General features: G+C 50.5%; 1 protein-coding gene across 16 annotated transcripts in view; it reads left to right on the forward strand.

Annotated features, from left to right (window-relative positions):
• GRHL3 (grainyhead like transcription factor 3) overlaps positions 1 to 16905 on the forward strand; it is a 111031-nt gene that overhangs the window by 90857 nt on the left and 3269 nt on the right. For all 16 annotated transcript variants that reach the window (XM_065041811.1, XM_065041818.1, XM_065041808.1 and 13 more), the window contains 14 exons: positions 3513 to 3699; positions 4383 to 4444; positions 5822 to 6158; positions 6437 to 6516; positions 8022 to 8175; positions 8957 to 9068; positions 9772 to 9866; positions 11484 to 11642; positions 12197 to 12275; positions 12662 to 12795; positions 13629 to 13663; positions 14367 to 14455; positions 14584 to 14669; positions 15730 to 15794. In XM_065041811.1, coding sequence (XP_064897883.1) covers positions 3513 to 3699; positions 4383 to 4444; positions 5822 to 6158; positions 6437 to 6516; positions 8022 to 8175; positions 8957 to 9068; positions 9772 to 9866; positions 11484 to 11642; positions 12197 to 12275; positions 12662 to 12795; positions 13629 to 13663; positions 14367 to 14455; positions 14584 to 14669; positions 15730 to 15794 — 1674 coding nt within the window. The remainder of the gene's footprint in view (positions 1 to 3512; positions 3700 to 4382; positions 4445 to 5821; positions 6159 to 6436; positions 6517 to 8021; positions 8176 to 8956; positions 9069 to 9771; positions 9867 to 11483; positions 11643 to 12196; positions 12276 to 12661; positions 12796 to 13628; positions 13664 to 14366; positions 14456 to 14583; positions 14670 to 15729; positions 15795 to 16905) is intronic.

The raw sequence follows: 16905 nt of genomic DNA on the forward strand, positions 1-16905 counted from the left end.
TCCTGCTGTGCTTTGTCAGGGATTCTCTGCTCCTCTGACAATGTGATGTTTCTCTGTAGCCATCAGCATCTGGCCTGGCTAATATTAAGGTTGGAGGCCTAATCAGTTATAGAGAACAAAGACGAGCAACACAAAGCTTAAAGGCCGGCAAAACCACCCACTGAAACCCAACAAAAGGCCACAGGAATACAAGCGTTTCTTTCCTGCTTGGCTGATCTCCCCACCTAGACCCTTTGGGCATCTTCTCCTGTTTCAGTGTAGCCCGGAGTGTTTATTCATCATCAGGAGGCCACTGCTAGAGTAGATGGGGCAGATAAATCAGGGAAACAGAGATGGGGTGGGATGGAGCAGGGAAAGGGGGCCGGTATCACCTTGTGTCAAATTCTAAACTGTTTGGAAACAAATAGACTGCTCCCTTCCCAAAATAGTGTGCTGCTCTGCACAAGACCCCCGAGGCCCCAGCGAGGTGGGTCTGGGCAGACCAGGAGGGCAACAGCTGGTCCCACATGTTTGTGTTTCACCAACGTGTCCTCGCTTTGAGCACCACGGCGGCTGCCGGGAAAAGGAGCGTTTGTTTTGCCAAACAGAGAGCGGAGAGTTTGCAGAGGACAAACACGGCAGAGCCAGATGGAAAGGGCACCGCAGGGGGTGATGAAAGTGAAGTTCATGTGTGTTTGGATCTGGATTTGGGTGTCTTTTTCCTGCACCTCCGCTTCACAGAGATTGCTAACACGGAGTTGGAAGGCGGCTGTAGAAGCAAACACATGCTGTAGCTGCATGAACTGAAATGCATCTGATGTCAAAATGTGCCTCGAAACATGTCATCATATCTGCTGATTTCCCCACATAACCCTGTTTCTTCAGATATGGGTTAGCCCTGTTCTTCTGGAGTAGGAGCAGAGCAGAACAGAAGAGAACAGCGGGATGGAGTCTGCATTGCATCCACACAGAGCTGCCCTACCTGCGGACTTGTGTCTGAGGCGATTCACCTGGCTCCACTCCAGGGTATTTCAGTGGCTCTTAGGGATCATATAAACCTGCAAAAGAAACAAGACGGAATAAATGTGCCATCCCCATCATGTCACCTTTGTCCAAGCCCTCGGCCGGGTGAATGGGTGCAAGCTCACCGGGACCAGTGCAAACCGTATTCTTCATAAACTGGACACAGCTGCAAGTGCTGGAGATCTCAAGCTCCCCCCTCAAGCTCCCTGTGCCTACCTTTTGCAGACCAGGTGATAAAACGCTAAAACATCAGCAGCAGTTGTGCCGTGCCACAGTGACAAGGCAGGCGGAACAGTCCTAAAAGCTCCAAAGCCTTTTTCCTTGTAATATCTGTGCTTTTTAAACCTCCTGAACGCTTTGTTGCTACATCTTGCCGTGATGTGTTTATCTGTGTTGATTACAAGTGATAGGAGCTGAGTCTCACCCTGAGAGCGAGCTCTGTTGCTGCCTATTCTCCCTTGAGAAGATCGCATTGAGAACGGGTGAGGATTCCTGTCCGGACAGGACTGAACAGCCCATCGCCAAGTCGACAGCGGCGAAATCTGAGTCATGCCGATTGCTCGCCTTGGAGACAGCGGCGCACCGAAGGGAGGGCTGCGTGAGAAACGCTAAAGACAACGAAACTCTCCAAACACCTGGTGAAGTTTCATGCGCGGGGTGGAACCGGTGTCAGCGCATCATCCCGACGTGCGAGGGAGAAGAGGAGCGAGCTCAGCATCTCTGTTTTACCGGCGTGCCATGGAGCTGGTGGTGACCGGAACCATAACGTGGAGGCACCTGCTCTTGGCTCAGGGACTCTGTGTGGAAGCACTGTGTGATTTAATAAAAAGGTGACGGGGACAGCAAAAGCAGCGCTTGGTGGCCATGGTGCTGCTCTGGGACACGCTGTGCTGCGATGGGGCTGCTGCTCTGCTCAGCCAAGGAGCTCTGGAGTTTGATCCGGCAGCATCAGCAAAACCATCCCTGGATGGTTTGTATCTGTGCTCCCTGCTGGGGGAGGTCGGTGCCTGTGCAGGGTGAAACCGCCTCGGCTGAGCCGCCAGCGAGGGCGACCAGCATCTTGCACCCCATCCGAAATCCAGCAATAGCGGGGAGTTTCTGAGATGCCAGATTCCTTACTGTTCTCTGAGTGATTCATTTAAAAGTCTAACCCAGGACTTATAATAAACATATGCAGAGTAGCTTAATGGAAACTATATATTCCTTACCAAAAAAGTCATTAAAATGTAGCATTCATTATCTAAATTCCTGGAGGTATTCTTTGCCTTTCCATTAAAAAAAAATAGCTCTGCTCTAGGCAACTTTGGAGATTTAAAGAAATCTTTCTTCTTATCTATTTTTTAAACTTCTCCCACTAGTAAAAAACAACCTGCCCTTCCAGGAAGTTTCCATTTTGATGAAAAAGTCATTTTTGTCCACCAAGCTTGTGTTTCATGATGAGCTGTTGTGGTGACACCATCCCCACGTGGCCGAAGGACGTGGCAGGAGCGCGGCCACTGATTCATCCCCCGCTCCTGTGCCGGCTGCTGTAGGATTTGCTGGAGGAAAAGGAAAGATGACCAATGTTTGGGTAATTAAGTGTCTGACAGTTTATTAACAGAAGATGGAGGGACCTGGAGAAAGTGCCAGAAGAAGGACAGGCAGGGCGTTATTTTGGTATGTTGCTTCTCAGCTCACGTAGCCCCATGGGCCTCACCTTTGTCAGGAATTCTTGTTAGTGGAAGGGAGGGTGTTGTGATCTGCCTCTCTGCTTCCCTCTAAGTCAAATCATATACAAATGATTGAAAATAACCAAGTTAAGAGTGGGACTAAATTTGATAACTGTGAGCTACAGCACAGAAAAGTGACGGGGTTTGGTTTTACCTGGGTAGATCGAGTTCTCTGGACGCTGAGTGATCACTGACACTTGTAGGCTGCGCTGGCCTTTAGCTCCAAATTCAAGGAAAAGATTTGCAAAGTCTCGCGATCACGTTACACTGAAGTTACTGGCCGACATCACACCCTGACGGTGCAGGACCCGCCTGCCCGTGTCCGTGCTGAGGAAGGAGCCGTGGCGGGTGATTTTTTGGTGGTTTGCATCCCCAGGCAGGAGGAGGGAAGCAGAGGCGCAGCTGTCACACTGCACAGCCCCACCACACAGACTCTGGCCTCGTTTTGCCCATAGCAACAAGTAGAAAAATCGGTAATTGTAAAGCAATTCTTTGCAGAGAGAGTGGTCAGGCACTGGAATGGCTGCCCAGGGAGGTGCTGGACTCACCGGCCCTGGAGGTTTTAAACTGAGATTGGACATGGCACTTAGTGCCATGATCTAGTAAACGGACTGGAGTTGGACCAAGGGTTGGACTGGATGATCTCTGAGGGCTTTTCCAACCCAGTCCATCCTGTGATTCTGAAGAGTCTGGGAGTCAGGGGCCAGGAAGCATCCCTTCTTGCCAACAGCGCCCTTGCCAACCGTGGGAGTTGCTGTGAGGAATGAGGATCCTTCATTCCATCTCCTCTGTCTGGCTCAGTTTTAGATCCGTGCGTCTGATGAAGAATGACACCATGAACTTCCAGAAATTCCCCTACACCAATGAAGATGAAGCCTGGAAAACCTACCTGGAGAACCCCTTGACCGCAGCCACCAAAGCCATGATGAGGGTGAACGGAGACGACGACAGCGTGGCCGCCCTCAGCCTCCTCTACGACTACTACATGGTACGTTCCCGTGGGGCTGGGTGTCTCGGGGGCGATTCGTCCCCAAGGAGAAGCGTGAAGGTGCAATATGTGCTCAGCCACCTCCGGGTCCCCATTGCCTGAGCAGTCTGGGTTTTTATGCCATGAACCTCATAACAGTGCCATAAAGCACCACTATTATCCCCAGTGCGCAGATGGTAAACTGAGGCACAAAACACCATTATAGTGTAGAAGGAACCCAGAACAGGGTGAAAAACTGAACCTGAGTATCTTGAGTCTCACCCTGGTGGGTTTTTTTTTACCCAACAACTTTCATATAAGGACCAGGAATGCTTTGAGGGACGTGGAGCTGGAACAGCTAGGTGCTATCTATTTTTTCAGTGTTGCTGTAGGATGGAGCTTCAAGAAATATGGACATGATTTAGCCCTAATTGAAACCAACAGGACTGATGTTCCCATTTATTTGAGTGTTTTTGAAAGTCTTCCCCAGAACAAAACGATGTGGTTTGCCTTAGGTTACCTTGGGAATCCACGGCAGAACCAGCAGGAGAGCCCAGGTCTCTGTATCCTCACCCAGTGTTTGTTATTCACCCGGTGTTTTATCTGGGAGACTTCACTCGCTACACAGACAAGGCTAATTTTGCCTCTGTTTTCCATTAATAAAACCTAACGATAAACAACCCCTTTGTTCTGCCTTGTTGTAGGTCCCGAAGGAGAAGAGGATTCTTCCCTCTGGTGTGATGGGACGGAATGAACTAGGAAAGAGGTTCGCTTCAGTTTTTGCTCTCTCTAGCTGTCTGATTCTCCTGCAGCTGCTTGCATGCATGATGGGTCTCTTAGCTTGCATAAAATAGACATCAAAGCACAGTGTTATTACCAACAACAGTGGAGGTTATTAACCCTGAGACATACATTAAAATTCTTTAGGCCAGATCCCAAGCAGGTAGAAATGGAGTTACACCCATTTACACAACTGAGGAGCTGTCTAGCTGTGTTCAGAGGAGCTGCGCTGATTTGCAGCAACTGAAGAATTTGTCTTTATTTCCCACTTTGTGACACTGGAAAGGGATTAAGCGTTGGCACCAAAAGGGAATGACCAAGTCCTCTTGCATTCACTAAACCGATAAGGATTTCTCTTCCACTCGCTCCCAGTCTGCCAGTGTTCTCTTCTAGTGACTCCCATTTGTCCTTTGAGGTTTTCAGATAATTAGCTATGAAATTAATGGCTCATTTGCCACTATGAGTTCAGTTCCCCTTCCTGGGTGGTTTGTACTTTGGCAGCCTTTTCTGGTTGTCTGTTTTTTCCCTGCTTGACAGAATAAGCCTCTTCATTCCTTCCTCACCAGTAAGCTGAGCTGAGCTGCTCTCTTCTCTCTGAAGGGCCACTGCTATTTGTTATTAACTATGGAAATTTCAGCACGTACCCGCGGTGTGTGGTGCGCTCAGCCCGGTCACAGTCACCGCTGCAGGAGGGACCAGCTCTTGGGATGCTGCGCCAAGGGCTGGTTTCCCTGAGCGAGACGAGTGCGGTTTTGTACGTGTCTTTGTCGCTCGGTAGCTCCTGTACTCAGCATTTTCTGCTCTGAAGTCCAGGCCATACACTTTGCTTCCAGTGCTGCAGCCCTGTCAGTTTTTCACTGATCTGGCGTCCTCTGGGAGTTTTGCTTCCTAAGCTCCTGGAGTTTTTGAATTTGTACAAGAATCAGCTTTCCATATTAAAAAAAAAATAAGCTTTCAGTGTCAAGGAGCCTTAAAAAGACTAAGATGGAAGGAGCACGTAGCAGTTATCCTTCTTATCGTCCCTGCTGCTCTGAGCATTTAATAGCCAAAATAAAGAAATAATGGATGTCGGCTCTGGATCCGCAGCCCCAAATCACATCTAAACCGTATCCTCTGATTCCGTGTGATCATCCCTGATCTGCCGAGCACCTCAGCTCTTGCCAATGGCCCTGAGAGGTGTGTGTGGGCGGAGATCACCCACGGGCCTCTCAGATCTCCCGCTTCGAGCAGGAGAGGTCAGCTGGCAGCCGGGTGTGCGGTTTCCTTCCCAGCAGCACATCGAGGCGCTCGCTTCTTGCTGTGGCAACTCGCTGGGGTTCTCCACCCTCTGCCCTGGTTTGAGACAGGACCCTCTCTCCACCAGGCACTGCCACGGAATGGAGTACGACCCAGAGATCGCAGCTTTTGATGGCTCAGCCCACCTCATGAAGCTCTTGTCCGAAAACGTTTCCATGACCCAAGAATATTGCGAGCCACAGAAGAAGAACGGCTTAAATCTGGAAGGTGTCCCTGCTCCTCACAAGCCGGCCATGCTCCCACCGGGCACCAGCAAGCTGGATGCCACCCCAGACAACTACATGGTCCCTCCAGGGGACGTGTATGACACCAGCTCGTTGAATTCCCTCTTCGAGACCATCCCCGTGGCCCCGGCGCAGCAGAGGTGGCAGCCAGACAGCACCTTCAAAGAGGATCCCCAGGAGGTCAGCGCTGTCGGGTGCAGCCCCGGGGGTGCCGCGTGGGCACGTCTCTGGTTTGGGGTTTGCTCATGCTGGAGTCAGCGAGAGCTTTGCTTTTGCATTAGAAGCTTGATGCCATTCCCGTGGAATTGTTGGGGTTTTTACGTTGGTTTTGAAAGTAGAATAACGGCTTTGAAATGAGGGTTCGTGTTTTATCTGTGGCCTCTGTTGTAATGTCTGGGGGGATGAACAAAGCAATGGAAGATTCTACTTCTGACTGGTTTGTTTCCATTTGTCTACAGTCGCTGCTCTTCAGCGAGATCCTCAAACCCCAGCCAGAGCCTCCTTGCCCTGAGAGTTACACTGCGGACGGTGTTAAGAGGTAACTGGGTTTCCAGCGCCCTTGGCTGGGTCCCTTCCCTGGGGAACGTCTGCGTCTTGACAATGATCATTGCAAACTTACAGATCTGCTTCTGCGGAGACAAGTTGTGTCCCCCGGGGTCTTAGGAACAAGTTTCCATGACATTTTAGACAGAGAGCAGTGCTGGATTTTAGCACTCGTGGTAGGAAGCAGGGATTAGGGTTTGAATGTTTTGCTGAAAAGGAGTCAAACTACAAATAGATCCAGGCGGCTGCACCTTCCACGAGCTGCTTGAAATGGGGTAAATGACAAAGAAAATGGGGATGACAGTTGAAGAGGGTGATAAGCTTTAGGTTCTCACTTCGGGTTTAGTCAACCTTGGTTTTAGAAGGTGCCACCGCACCTCTCATCATTCCTAAAAGATGAGAGAGATTTCCTCCTCCTTTCCACCCCTCTCTCATCCAGAGCTTTCCTGCTCTAGATACCGCATCAAACCTCCGAGCAGGTAACATTATTCCACCTCCCACTTTTTATTTGCCTCCCCAGTCACCTGATCCGTGACTCACTGCCAGACGTGGGGATTTTCACACAGCCAGCAGCTCGCCTTCGTGAGCGAGAGGCTCTGTGCTCTGTGCTCTGTGCTTGTGCGCTGAAGTTCTCCGGCTCTCCTGGCTCCAGATAAGAGGAGCTGCCAAGCCGATCATCAGAGATGGCATCACAGGGGAGGTGGAGCAGGAAAGAGAGATGGGTTGGTGACTAAATATGATCTTCAAGGCACTTGAAGGGTCTGTGTGAGGGCTTGTGTACAGGTGGTGGCTCGTGCGGATTCCTGGCAGAAGAAGCTACCTTGAGCTGTAACCTCATGGTCTGAATGCTCAGAGGTGCTGGGGAATGGCCAAGAGCAGGGGCTTCTTGCAAATGAGGCTCTTCTTTCAAATTTGCATGTTGACAGTGACACCTTCCTCTGTGCAACACTACAAATCTTTTCTGTAAAGACTAAAGTTGCTGCCCACCAGGCTGAGAGTTCAACAAGATGGGTTTGAGTCTGTTTTTAAGCCCCTGGGTAAACAAGCAGATGTCAGTGTCCTGCAGATCCCCCTGTTTCTCCAGGACCCATTAGGGCGCAGTCTGTGTGGGTCGAACAGCTATGGGTGTGAATTTAGAGACAGGAATCTGAGTTTAGGATGTTTTAAAAGTCTTATCACAGGTGCCTATTTTTGTTTGGTTTGGTTTAGGCTTTTGATTGTGCAATGGCTCTGTAGCCATGCACAGAAAAATACTGGTTATGAGAAGGTACAGGCGTTTTTAAGCCAAAACCAAAGGGTAAAATGAGGATATCTGGGCAGTGCTGCTCCCCGGGGTGCTGGGCAGGGTCACTATGTGCTGGGAGGCCACAGCTGTGGGTGTGTGAGGGACTCCCGTATCTGTCACCTGTAGGGACGGAGACTCGCAAGTCGCCTTGTTTTGCTTTTGGAGTGAAACAGCAGCGTGTGCTTATTCATCCTTCTCTCTTTGTTCCATGCAAGTGACTTTGAATACACGCTGGGGTCACCCAAAGCCATTCACATCAAATCTGGGGACTCTCCCATGGCCTACCTCAACAAAGGACAGTTCTACCCCATCACGCTGCGGACAGCTGGAGACAGCAAATGTTTACACTTGTCCTCAAATAAAGTGAAGGTAAGAGACAAGCTGACAATTTTGCTGACACATGCTGTAATCAGACATCCAGCAATTGTCCTGGCCTGGGAACAGAGCTGAACACGAAGAGTAATGGCTTTGTGGCTCATGTTGGCTTAAAGCGATGAATGGGATGGATTCACTCGTAGCAAGCTAATCCTCTGATGCACAGCTACAGCCTTCATCTTCCCTGACGGGTGAAACCTTTCACAGGGAGGTCAGGGATGCACAAAAGGCCTCTCTAGCTGAATCCTGGCTGGGGGCCGCGGTGGGAAGACTTCTGAGCTGGAGACAGGTTCCCCATCTCCTTCCTGGGTTGTGTGGCCAGGCCTCCGAGCCACCTGAGACTAAGCTGAGCTTCAGTTCCTAGCAAAGACACCTTGTCCTCCAATCCTGAGTGGTGTTTAGGGGCTGGACTTTGAGCATCTCGAGACTTGAGGACTCCTGAAACTCAGAACATCTAGAGAAAGAGCATTTAGGCTGGCCCAGCCGGATACTTGCTGCAGCACTGCGAACACTCCCCAGCACAGGATCCTTGTTTGCCTCGCAGTCGGTGGAAATGAGGCGCGTACAGAGCAGCTTGTCTTGCTCCTGGCTCTGTCGCTGCCTGCATGACTGTGCAAGTCCCTTGCCTTGCCTGCCTCAGTTTCCCCAGCAATAAAATAGTGACACTAAGGTGCCCTTGGCCATTCTGTGGATGCACTGGATGGAAAGGGCAGTGAGGGCACCAGGCGCCGTCCTGTTGTGTGCACTGATACGGGGTGTCCTTGCTGTGTTGCAGAGCGTTGTGATGATTGTTTTTGACAACGAAAAGGTCCCGACAGAGCAGCTCAAGTTCTGGAAGCACTGGCACTCCCGCCAGCCCACGGCCAAGCAGAGAGTCATTGACGTCGGTATGAGCGGGGGCGATGGCCGGGTGGGGTTGGTAACTTCCAGCACCATTTCACTGCATTTCCAATACCCACTAACACACTTGAAGCTCCAGAATCTGGCCTGGGGGAAAGCGGGAGGAGCAGGCGGATCTGCTGGCTTCAGATCTCTCTGGCTGAGGGGGTTTTGGGGTGTAAGATGGTGTTTGCCAAGTGTAGAAACATGCGCTGGGAGCTCAAGTTACATCAAAGAGCCTCAGTCAGAGAGACACAAACTGCTGAACTATTTTGGCTCTTACAGATGTAACTTATTGCCTCTTGGAGCCCAGGAATGGCTTTGGGTGCTGCTTGTCCTTCTCCACCGCAACCACACAGACTTTATAGCATGTTCTGCTGGGCCAGATGGAGGTTTTGTCCGTCCAGCTCAGCACCTCACTGAGCACCAGGCCAAGACGTGCAGTTGTTTGAATTTAGAAGCAATCTGCATTGTCTTTGCCCACCGCTCCTCAAACCGCAGTCACCAGCCGATATCCTTGAGTCACTTCTGTTCTGTCCCTTACGTGTGCTCGCTGAGGTTTGCCCAGCGCTATCAAGAGTGGCCTCTGATAAATCACAAAACTCCTTTAGCTTTGGGGTCGGCGAGGGGCAGACTCTGGGGGGTGGAAAGCCCAGCGAATGAAACCAGGTTTGCAGCCAGAGTATAAACTGCTTCTCCGTTGCGTTTCAGCTGACTGCAAAGAAAACTTCAACACAGTGCAGAACATCGAGGAGCTGGCCTACAACGCGCTGTCCTTCGTCTGGAACGTCCACGAAGAAGCAAAGGTACAAACTGCTTGTGGAAGGGAAATGGGGAGGTTTGGTCTGCAGCCAAACTGGAGCCTCCTTTCTGCTGGCCCAGGCACCCCCCACTTCTCCGCTTAGAAACAGGGAGAGTTTCCAGTCCAAACAATTCCATTCCAGTGGCCCCAGGTAGTGTTTGTCTGGCAGGACAGCAGGGAAGGACACCGTGCTCCTCTGTGTGTTTAAGCATTGCCATTAGCTAATAAACACTCTGGGTACACCCGAGACGGGCTCAGAGATGTTGTTTTAGTGCTGATGGATAACTCTGAAGAAAGCCTTTCGCAGCAGCAGCCTCCATCGGGGCTCTGCTCACATGTAGGTGAAGCCTATTTAAATAAACCACAGCTTAGGGAACAAAGACCCTCCTTTCAAGGCAGCATTTGGATGCAGAAATGACCGACCACCCTTCTGTGTGATGTGGAAGGGAGCCAGGCAGGTCACGAGATCCCTTTTGACCTTAAATGTAAAGCTTTTAGCAACGTCTTTCTGGTTCTGCTGTCTCTTCTGCACGTCTTCAGTCTGTCATTAACACTTTGCATCTGGTGTGGATTGAGAGGAGGATATAAAAAGAGATGAAGTAACTAAGAAAAAAAGAAGAGTATAAATACCCATCTCTCTGAAGCTGGTTCTTGGGAAAATGCTGGTTTGCTTTGAGGTCTCAAAAAGCCCTTCTTTTAGCCCAAAGGCGACCTTGGTCTTTTACAACCCAAGAGGTTAACAAATGTCTTCAAGGCAAAGTTGTCAGAAATGGAAATATGTCAGGTATGTGGCCAGGCCTCGGGGCACCTCAGCAAAACTGGATTTAACTCTTAGCAGAAACTCGGTCCCTGCGCTGGCCCGGGGCAGCTCGGGGTGAGACTTCAGAGGCTGCGAGGGCTGGGAGCGCGACAGGAGGGTCAGGTATTTGGGTCGTCTGGAGCACCTGTTACTTCTCTTCTTGCAATTAAACTTCACACCACAGTTAAGTGGTTTTCTTCTCTCTACGTAGGCACTGAGTAGACCTGGCGGTAGGTTTCAGGCTGGAATCCTCAGCCAAAGCCCCGCTGAGGGAGCTGTGGGAGCTTCTCCTGTACCCAGAGTCCAGGGGAAATTTCAAGGTTACACAAATCAGTGGGAATTTTGGAAATACAACGTGGATTATATCTATGCTCAGCTTTTCTTCAAATGTTCCCACTGGAGGTAACTCCATCCTAGTGATAAAGCAGCCCAGTATGTGATGAATATTTATTTAACCAGCAGCGATGATTTGCAATTCCCAAGCTGTGCTCCAGCCCCCTCCCTTCCTCCGGGGCGTCGCTGTCTGAGGGTCCCTCATTCAAATGAAAGATCAGAAAGAGCAGCAGGAACATCCCCAGGCAGCCTTTGCAGCTTATCCGAGCTGATGGGAGCAGGCAGATTCAATGAAGGGCTGCAGAGGTGCTGGGAGGATGGGCGGCTGCGCTGGGGTGGGAAACCCAGCGCTCAGGTGCTTGGCTGACACGAGGAGTTTTGGAAGGATGTCTCGGTAGCTGCTTTTGTTCCTACCCACAGCTCTCATTGCTGTTTGACAATAATATTTTGGCACTAACAAGCTGTATCAATCTCTGCTCATATTCGCAGGTGTTTATTGGGGTGAATTGTCTGAGCACAGACTTCTCCTCCCAGAAGGGAGTGAAAGGTGTCCCGCTCAACCTCCAGATCGACACCTACGACTACGGCAACGGGAGCAGCCAGCTGGTGCACCGCGCCGTCTGCCAGATCAAGATCTTCTGCGATAAGGTAGAGCGTTGCTTTTCCACTGGGCTGTCCAGGGGGATTTTAAACTGGTGGCCAGTGGCTCCAGGAGAACAAACAGAAGGGTTGTGAGGGTCTAGAGCAGCCGAGAGGTCACGGCTGAGGAGCAGAGATGGCTACGGCCCTCAGCTGAGCGGACAGGACAGCGGGGATGTGTCCACACTGCTGAGGCCTTTGGAGAACGGAATCATTAGAGAGCCCTACATGCCATTGTGCCTCATAATAAACTCTTGGTTTTGACAGGTTTGTAAATAGCAGAAGAGGTGAGAATCTCCTTAAGGGTTCTTCCTTAGCCTCACGTACCTTCCCACGGAAAAATTTCTCAAAGCTTTTTCTGCATTTTTCATTTTTAAAAGCATTTTTTTTAAATGTATAAGTATCAGAATGTTCTGGGTGGCCTGTAGGTCTCTGACATTAGCATGTTTGAGTAAAGGCTGCCTTGACCTCCATGAGCTTATCTCCCAGAGATGGACAGTCAGTCCTCTCTTGCCCACCTTAGAACTGCCCATGTCCTAATTTTCCCCTTATTTTCCCCACAGGGAGCAGAGAGGAAAATGCGGGACGATGAAAGGAAACAGTTCAGAAGGAAAGGAAAATGCCTGGACTCCAATAACAATGGTCAGTGCTGGTGTTTGTTACCTGATCCCAAGCGTGTTGAAATCGTGGAGGTTTGTCCGTTAACTTCCACGAGATCTGGCCCCGGGTGTTTCCAAGCCTGATGAAATCAGAACCGCTCAGCAGCAGCTCGTCAGGCAGGTCCTTCCCTGGTCTCCTACCAGACTCTCAAAGCCTTTTATTAATAACCAACCTCCCTGGATTGCGTTGGGGTCTCTGCAGGGAGTCCCTCGAGGACACAGCACGGGACAAGACCTGGTTCTGCAGAGTTCTGTCTTTGCACTGATATTTCTGTTGGGAAACCTTGGGCAGACACTTTCCCATCTCTGTGTGTAGCTGCCTCTTGAACTGCCAAGCGAACTGAGATGAACTGGACTTTCCATCCGTAGGTCTGAAAGGCTGTTTGCTCTCTGGCTTCAGAGGGAATGAAATCACGTTCCTGAGGCCAGAGACCGACCTCGAAACCCAACCGGTCCTGTTCATCCCCAACGTCCACTTTTCAAACCTGCAGAGGTGTGGCACGGTGAGTCCCTTCAAAAAAACAACCAACCTCTTGCCTTCGTCTGTCAGCCCCGTCATTTCCAAACTGATCGGTTCCCCAGACACGACTTGTGTATAAAAAAGCCAAACCACAATTCTCCTGTGGAAATGTGGTGAACGTGAAGACGTAGCTGTGAGGAGTGGCCTCGTCGTGCAACAGTGATGGGCACGATAACCTTTCCAGGTTCCTTCCAGCCAGATACCCCTGTGGTTTACAGGTGTCATCTGCAGCTTCCACAGAGGACTAGAGCAGCAGCAGAAAGTAAACTATAGAAAAATGCGACCATATCAGTGCCCGTGTGTGGGAACATCTCGCTTGTCCTCTGCCCCTCGAGCCTGACGAGACCGCGGCCCAGCGTCCTTCAGAGCTCATCAGTGTTGTCCCAAGAAACAACTGTCCCAATTCGCCAATAAGGGGGAAACCAGCCGCTGTGACGGTGCAGTGACATCCTGGTGCAGGGGCTGCTGCGCTGACGCATCAGCATCAAAACCAGGGACCGGAAGAATCCGGTTTACACCCCAAGAACTCACTGAGAACCCTGGTCCTTGGTCCCAAGCAAGTTATGAGATGTGACCCGCTCTAGCTGGGCATGTGTGCAGGTCTCTTCTAGGCAGAGGAGAATCGAGATAGGTTCTTTATATCAGGATTCATTTAATCTAAGAAACACCTACAGATGTTTGGGGTTAATTGTGTAGGAAAAGTGACAGGCTGGGAGGAGGGATGTCATGTTTAAATGTGCCCATGTCGACTTCCCCCCAGTTTCACCAGCACACAATGATACTGTGCAAACTTAAAGATCCGTGTTTCCATTCCAGGTGCTCCCTCCTGCTGTTCCCAACTCTGCAAACAGGTAAGGAGCCAGTGGTTTGTATTTCGCATCCATCAGCTGCTCTGTTTCTGTGGGTGTGTCGTTTGTGTGATATCTGCAGGCAGGGGATATCCGCAGGTGCAAAATAGCACAGCACAGGGTCTCCCTGGTGCCTTCGAGAGTCACAATATGTGTTAAACTCAGGCCTAGGATGGACTCAGGGGATGCAGAAGCACATTTCTGTCCCTGTCACTGAGCCACTCCAATGAGAGTGCAGTCCATGGCTGTCCTGCTGTTCTGATCATTTGAAAGAGGGAAAAAAGGTCACAGAGCTATTACTGAAGGGTTCAAGTAACCAGAGGCAGATACCGCTGTAAAATAAACCAGAATTAAGGTGAAATCACACTTGTAATGTGTCTAGAGTGGGGAGAACCAGTATTTTCCCTGGGCTTGATCCGCTGTCTAGTGATGCCAACAGCGAAACAATGACAAGGAGGTACAGAAGGCGTTGGTGTGGGACGTGACACCAGTCGCGCTGCCCGCGCTCACCGTGGCCCCTGTGCGCTGGCCAGGAACCCGCAGCTCTGGCAGAGACTGCTGCCATGATTACCAACCGGATACTTATACTTAATTGCTGAATGTTCGTTGGCATAATTGGTTGTTCAATCAGAAGTTCGATTGCTGGAACTGTTTCGTTTGCTGCTGTTGTTCTGTCCTCTGAGAGGATCGTATCCATTTCGCTCAGGCTGCCCGTGAAGCGGAGCGGCGCCTCCTTCACAGACGAGTTTGACCCAATACCTCCAAAGCAAACTAAGGAAGAAGATCCGCAGAGAGGTAACCCCTGGGATGGGAGCTCTGCTGAAATGTAGCGTCTCCTTTGGTTCAATTAACCTCAGCCCTTCAATTACACGAGGCCGCAGCACTGAGAACACACTGTAAGGAGCTGCGTTTCTCTCTTGCAGTCTTGTTGTACGTGCGGAGGGAGTCGGAGGAGGTGTTCGATGCTCTCATGTTGAAGACACCAGATCTCCAGGGCCTCAGGACAGCTGTAAGTGTTACCAAAACCTGTGGCATGTGAACAAACAGCAAGAGAAAAGGGCAATGGGATTTGGTATATAAGAAGCTGGATATAAGGCTGTTTAGATGTCCCGTCTTGCTTTCTCCTGAGAATGGAAATGGAAATTGTGAGTAGCAGGTGAATTCTCCCCGCAGCTCCTGGCGCGGGCTGCGCGTTAGCGCTGCAGCGGGAAGAACACACCTCATGGCAAGATGCTTTGTTCAGATCATGAGTCTCCTCTTGTGACAACACATTCATATTTTCCACTGTAAAACACCCTTTCCGTTCTCAAGGCTGTGGATGTGCAATCTGAAGCAATTCTGGCCTCGCGCTGGAATTCCCTGTGTTGTGTTTGAGGAGCGCACAGACATATTTCTGTGATGATTATCAGCAGCATCTCTGATAAGCCCCTTCTCCCGGGAGATCGCTGGGAAGGAAACAAACAATAAACCTCCCAGATTTGGGGCGGCTTTATGGCTGCACTTTAAGCTCTGTTGGTTTTACAAACTTTTAAAAATAGAGGGTTTGAAAAATGTCAGCGCAGAGGATTCTTTGCCATCTTCTCCCTCCCCCATCCCTCACCACAAAGAGGCAAAAAATGTACAGAAAATGCTTGTGAAAAAGCTACAAAACTGTCGTCCTAAGGCTGTCCCTCTACCTGCCCGGGAGAGCTCTGCGGATCAGCTCGAACCTCAGCTGCGGTCAGATGCATCCGCTTTAGTTTCTCTCGCCTTCAGATGGATCAGCAAAGGAGAAGCTCAGGCTCTCAGTGCCCAGCGGGCTGAAGCATCAGCCCCCAAACAGGCCAGAGAATGAAAGAAAATGAAGAGTATTCCCTAAGGTTCCCAGCCTGACTATCAGAGAACCAGGGCGCAGGCTGCAGGACAGGGACACGTTCCACTTGTCCTGGTCAGAATGTTGCTTCAGCCCTTTGAGTAAAAGGGAGGGGGAATCCTCTGCTGCTGAACACCCCGGCTCCGTGTTATCTTTGATTTTTATCATAGGAATTTCATTTTACAAGTACAAAGAATTGCCGTGTTTTCTCTCGCAGATTTCAGAAAAATATGGGCTTCCTGAAGAAAGCATTTATAAAGTCTACAAAAAATGCAAAAGAGGGTAAGTTAATGTCTCATCTGCTGTTCCGCTGTGCCTCCGGAACCCCTCGGTACCCTGCTGTAGGCTGAAGGAGCGTTTTAACAAGATAATAAAAACTAAAGCCATGGGAATCTGTGCTATTTGGAGCATATAAAACTCAGATCTTTCTGGGCTTTAAAGATTTGGGATAATGCTCGTTTGTATTATATTTGTTTGGAGTGTAAAGTCTCCCAAGGAAAGGCAGCTGGATGAAGGAGGAATTGTTTGGGCAGTTTAATGGGTGATTCTTTGTGTCTCAGTCCGAAAGGCGGAGGTTATGGAGAACTTATCTCGGTGCCATCGGAGAGGTGCAAATGTTTGCTTCTCCAGACCACTGTCCTGGGCTCAGAAAGAGACAGGGACGTTTGCAGTGAATGTGAAACGGCTTCTCGAGTTATTCCAGCACGGTGTGTGCGAGATCCGGGTGGATCTCCCCCATGGCTGGGAGGGAACGGCGCCGGTTTGCTCGGGGACCAGCCGCCGGGTGTTCTGCAGAGGGCAATGGTCTCGACGTGGAGCCAAGCGCCGCTTTCAGAAATGTTTTCTGGACTAAGAACTCCCTGTGGGTTGTCCCCAGCTCTGGCAGCGAGTTCTCCCTTCAGCTGATGGAACGGGAATGACTCAGAAACTCCCAAGCTTATTTTCATAAAGCTGAATCCAGAGCTGAATCGCAGAGGAGCGAGATGTAATCGGGGCAGTGAGTGCCTGGGAGATGAACTCATGGTTGCTGCTGGCGCTGGCCCAGAGCTGGAGCGCGGGGACAGACGGACAGAAGAGCCAGGCTGGGGACAGGTCCCACGTTCTGCGGATCCGCCACTGTCACCAGCACGGCCCCCAAAGAGGGAACAACGGGTGAACAGAGGCCTTGGCAGTGGAGGGTTAGTCCAAAGCTCTCGTTCTGCATTGGTGTTCTGGTGACAGGGAGGTGAGAAAGTCCTCAGGCTCCTTGGATGGAACTTCCAGCTCATTTGGTGTCACCAGAACCCGATTCCCAGGAGACTTGGCCTGTTTGCTTCAAGGGGAGCGGAGCTGAAGTGAGGCCTGGATGCATTTTTGGATGTGGTCCTAAGTTTAAGATGGTGGATGGGTCCTA

Source organism: Columba livia, chromosome 26 (genome assembly GCF_036013475.1).
Source record: "Columba livia isolate bColLiv1 breed racing homer chromosome 26, bColLiv1.pat.W.v2, whole genome shotgun sequence".
NCBI lineage: Eukaryota > Metazoa > Chordata > Aves > Columbiformes > Columbidae > Columba > Columba livia.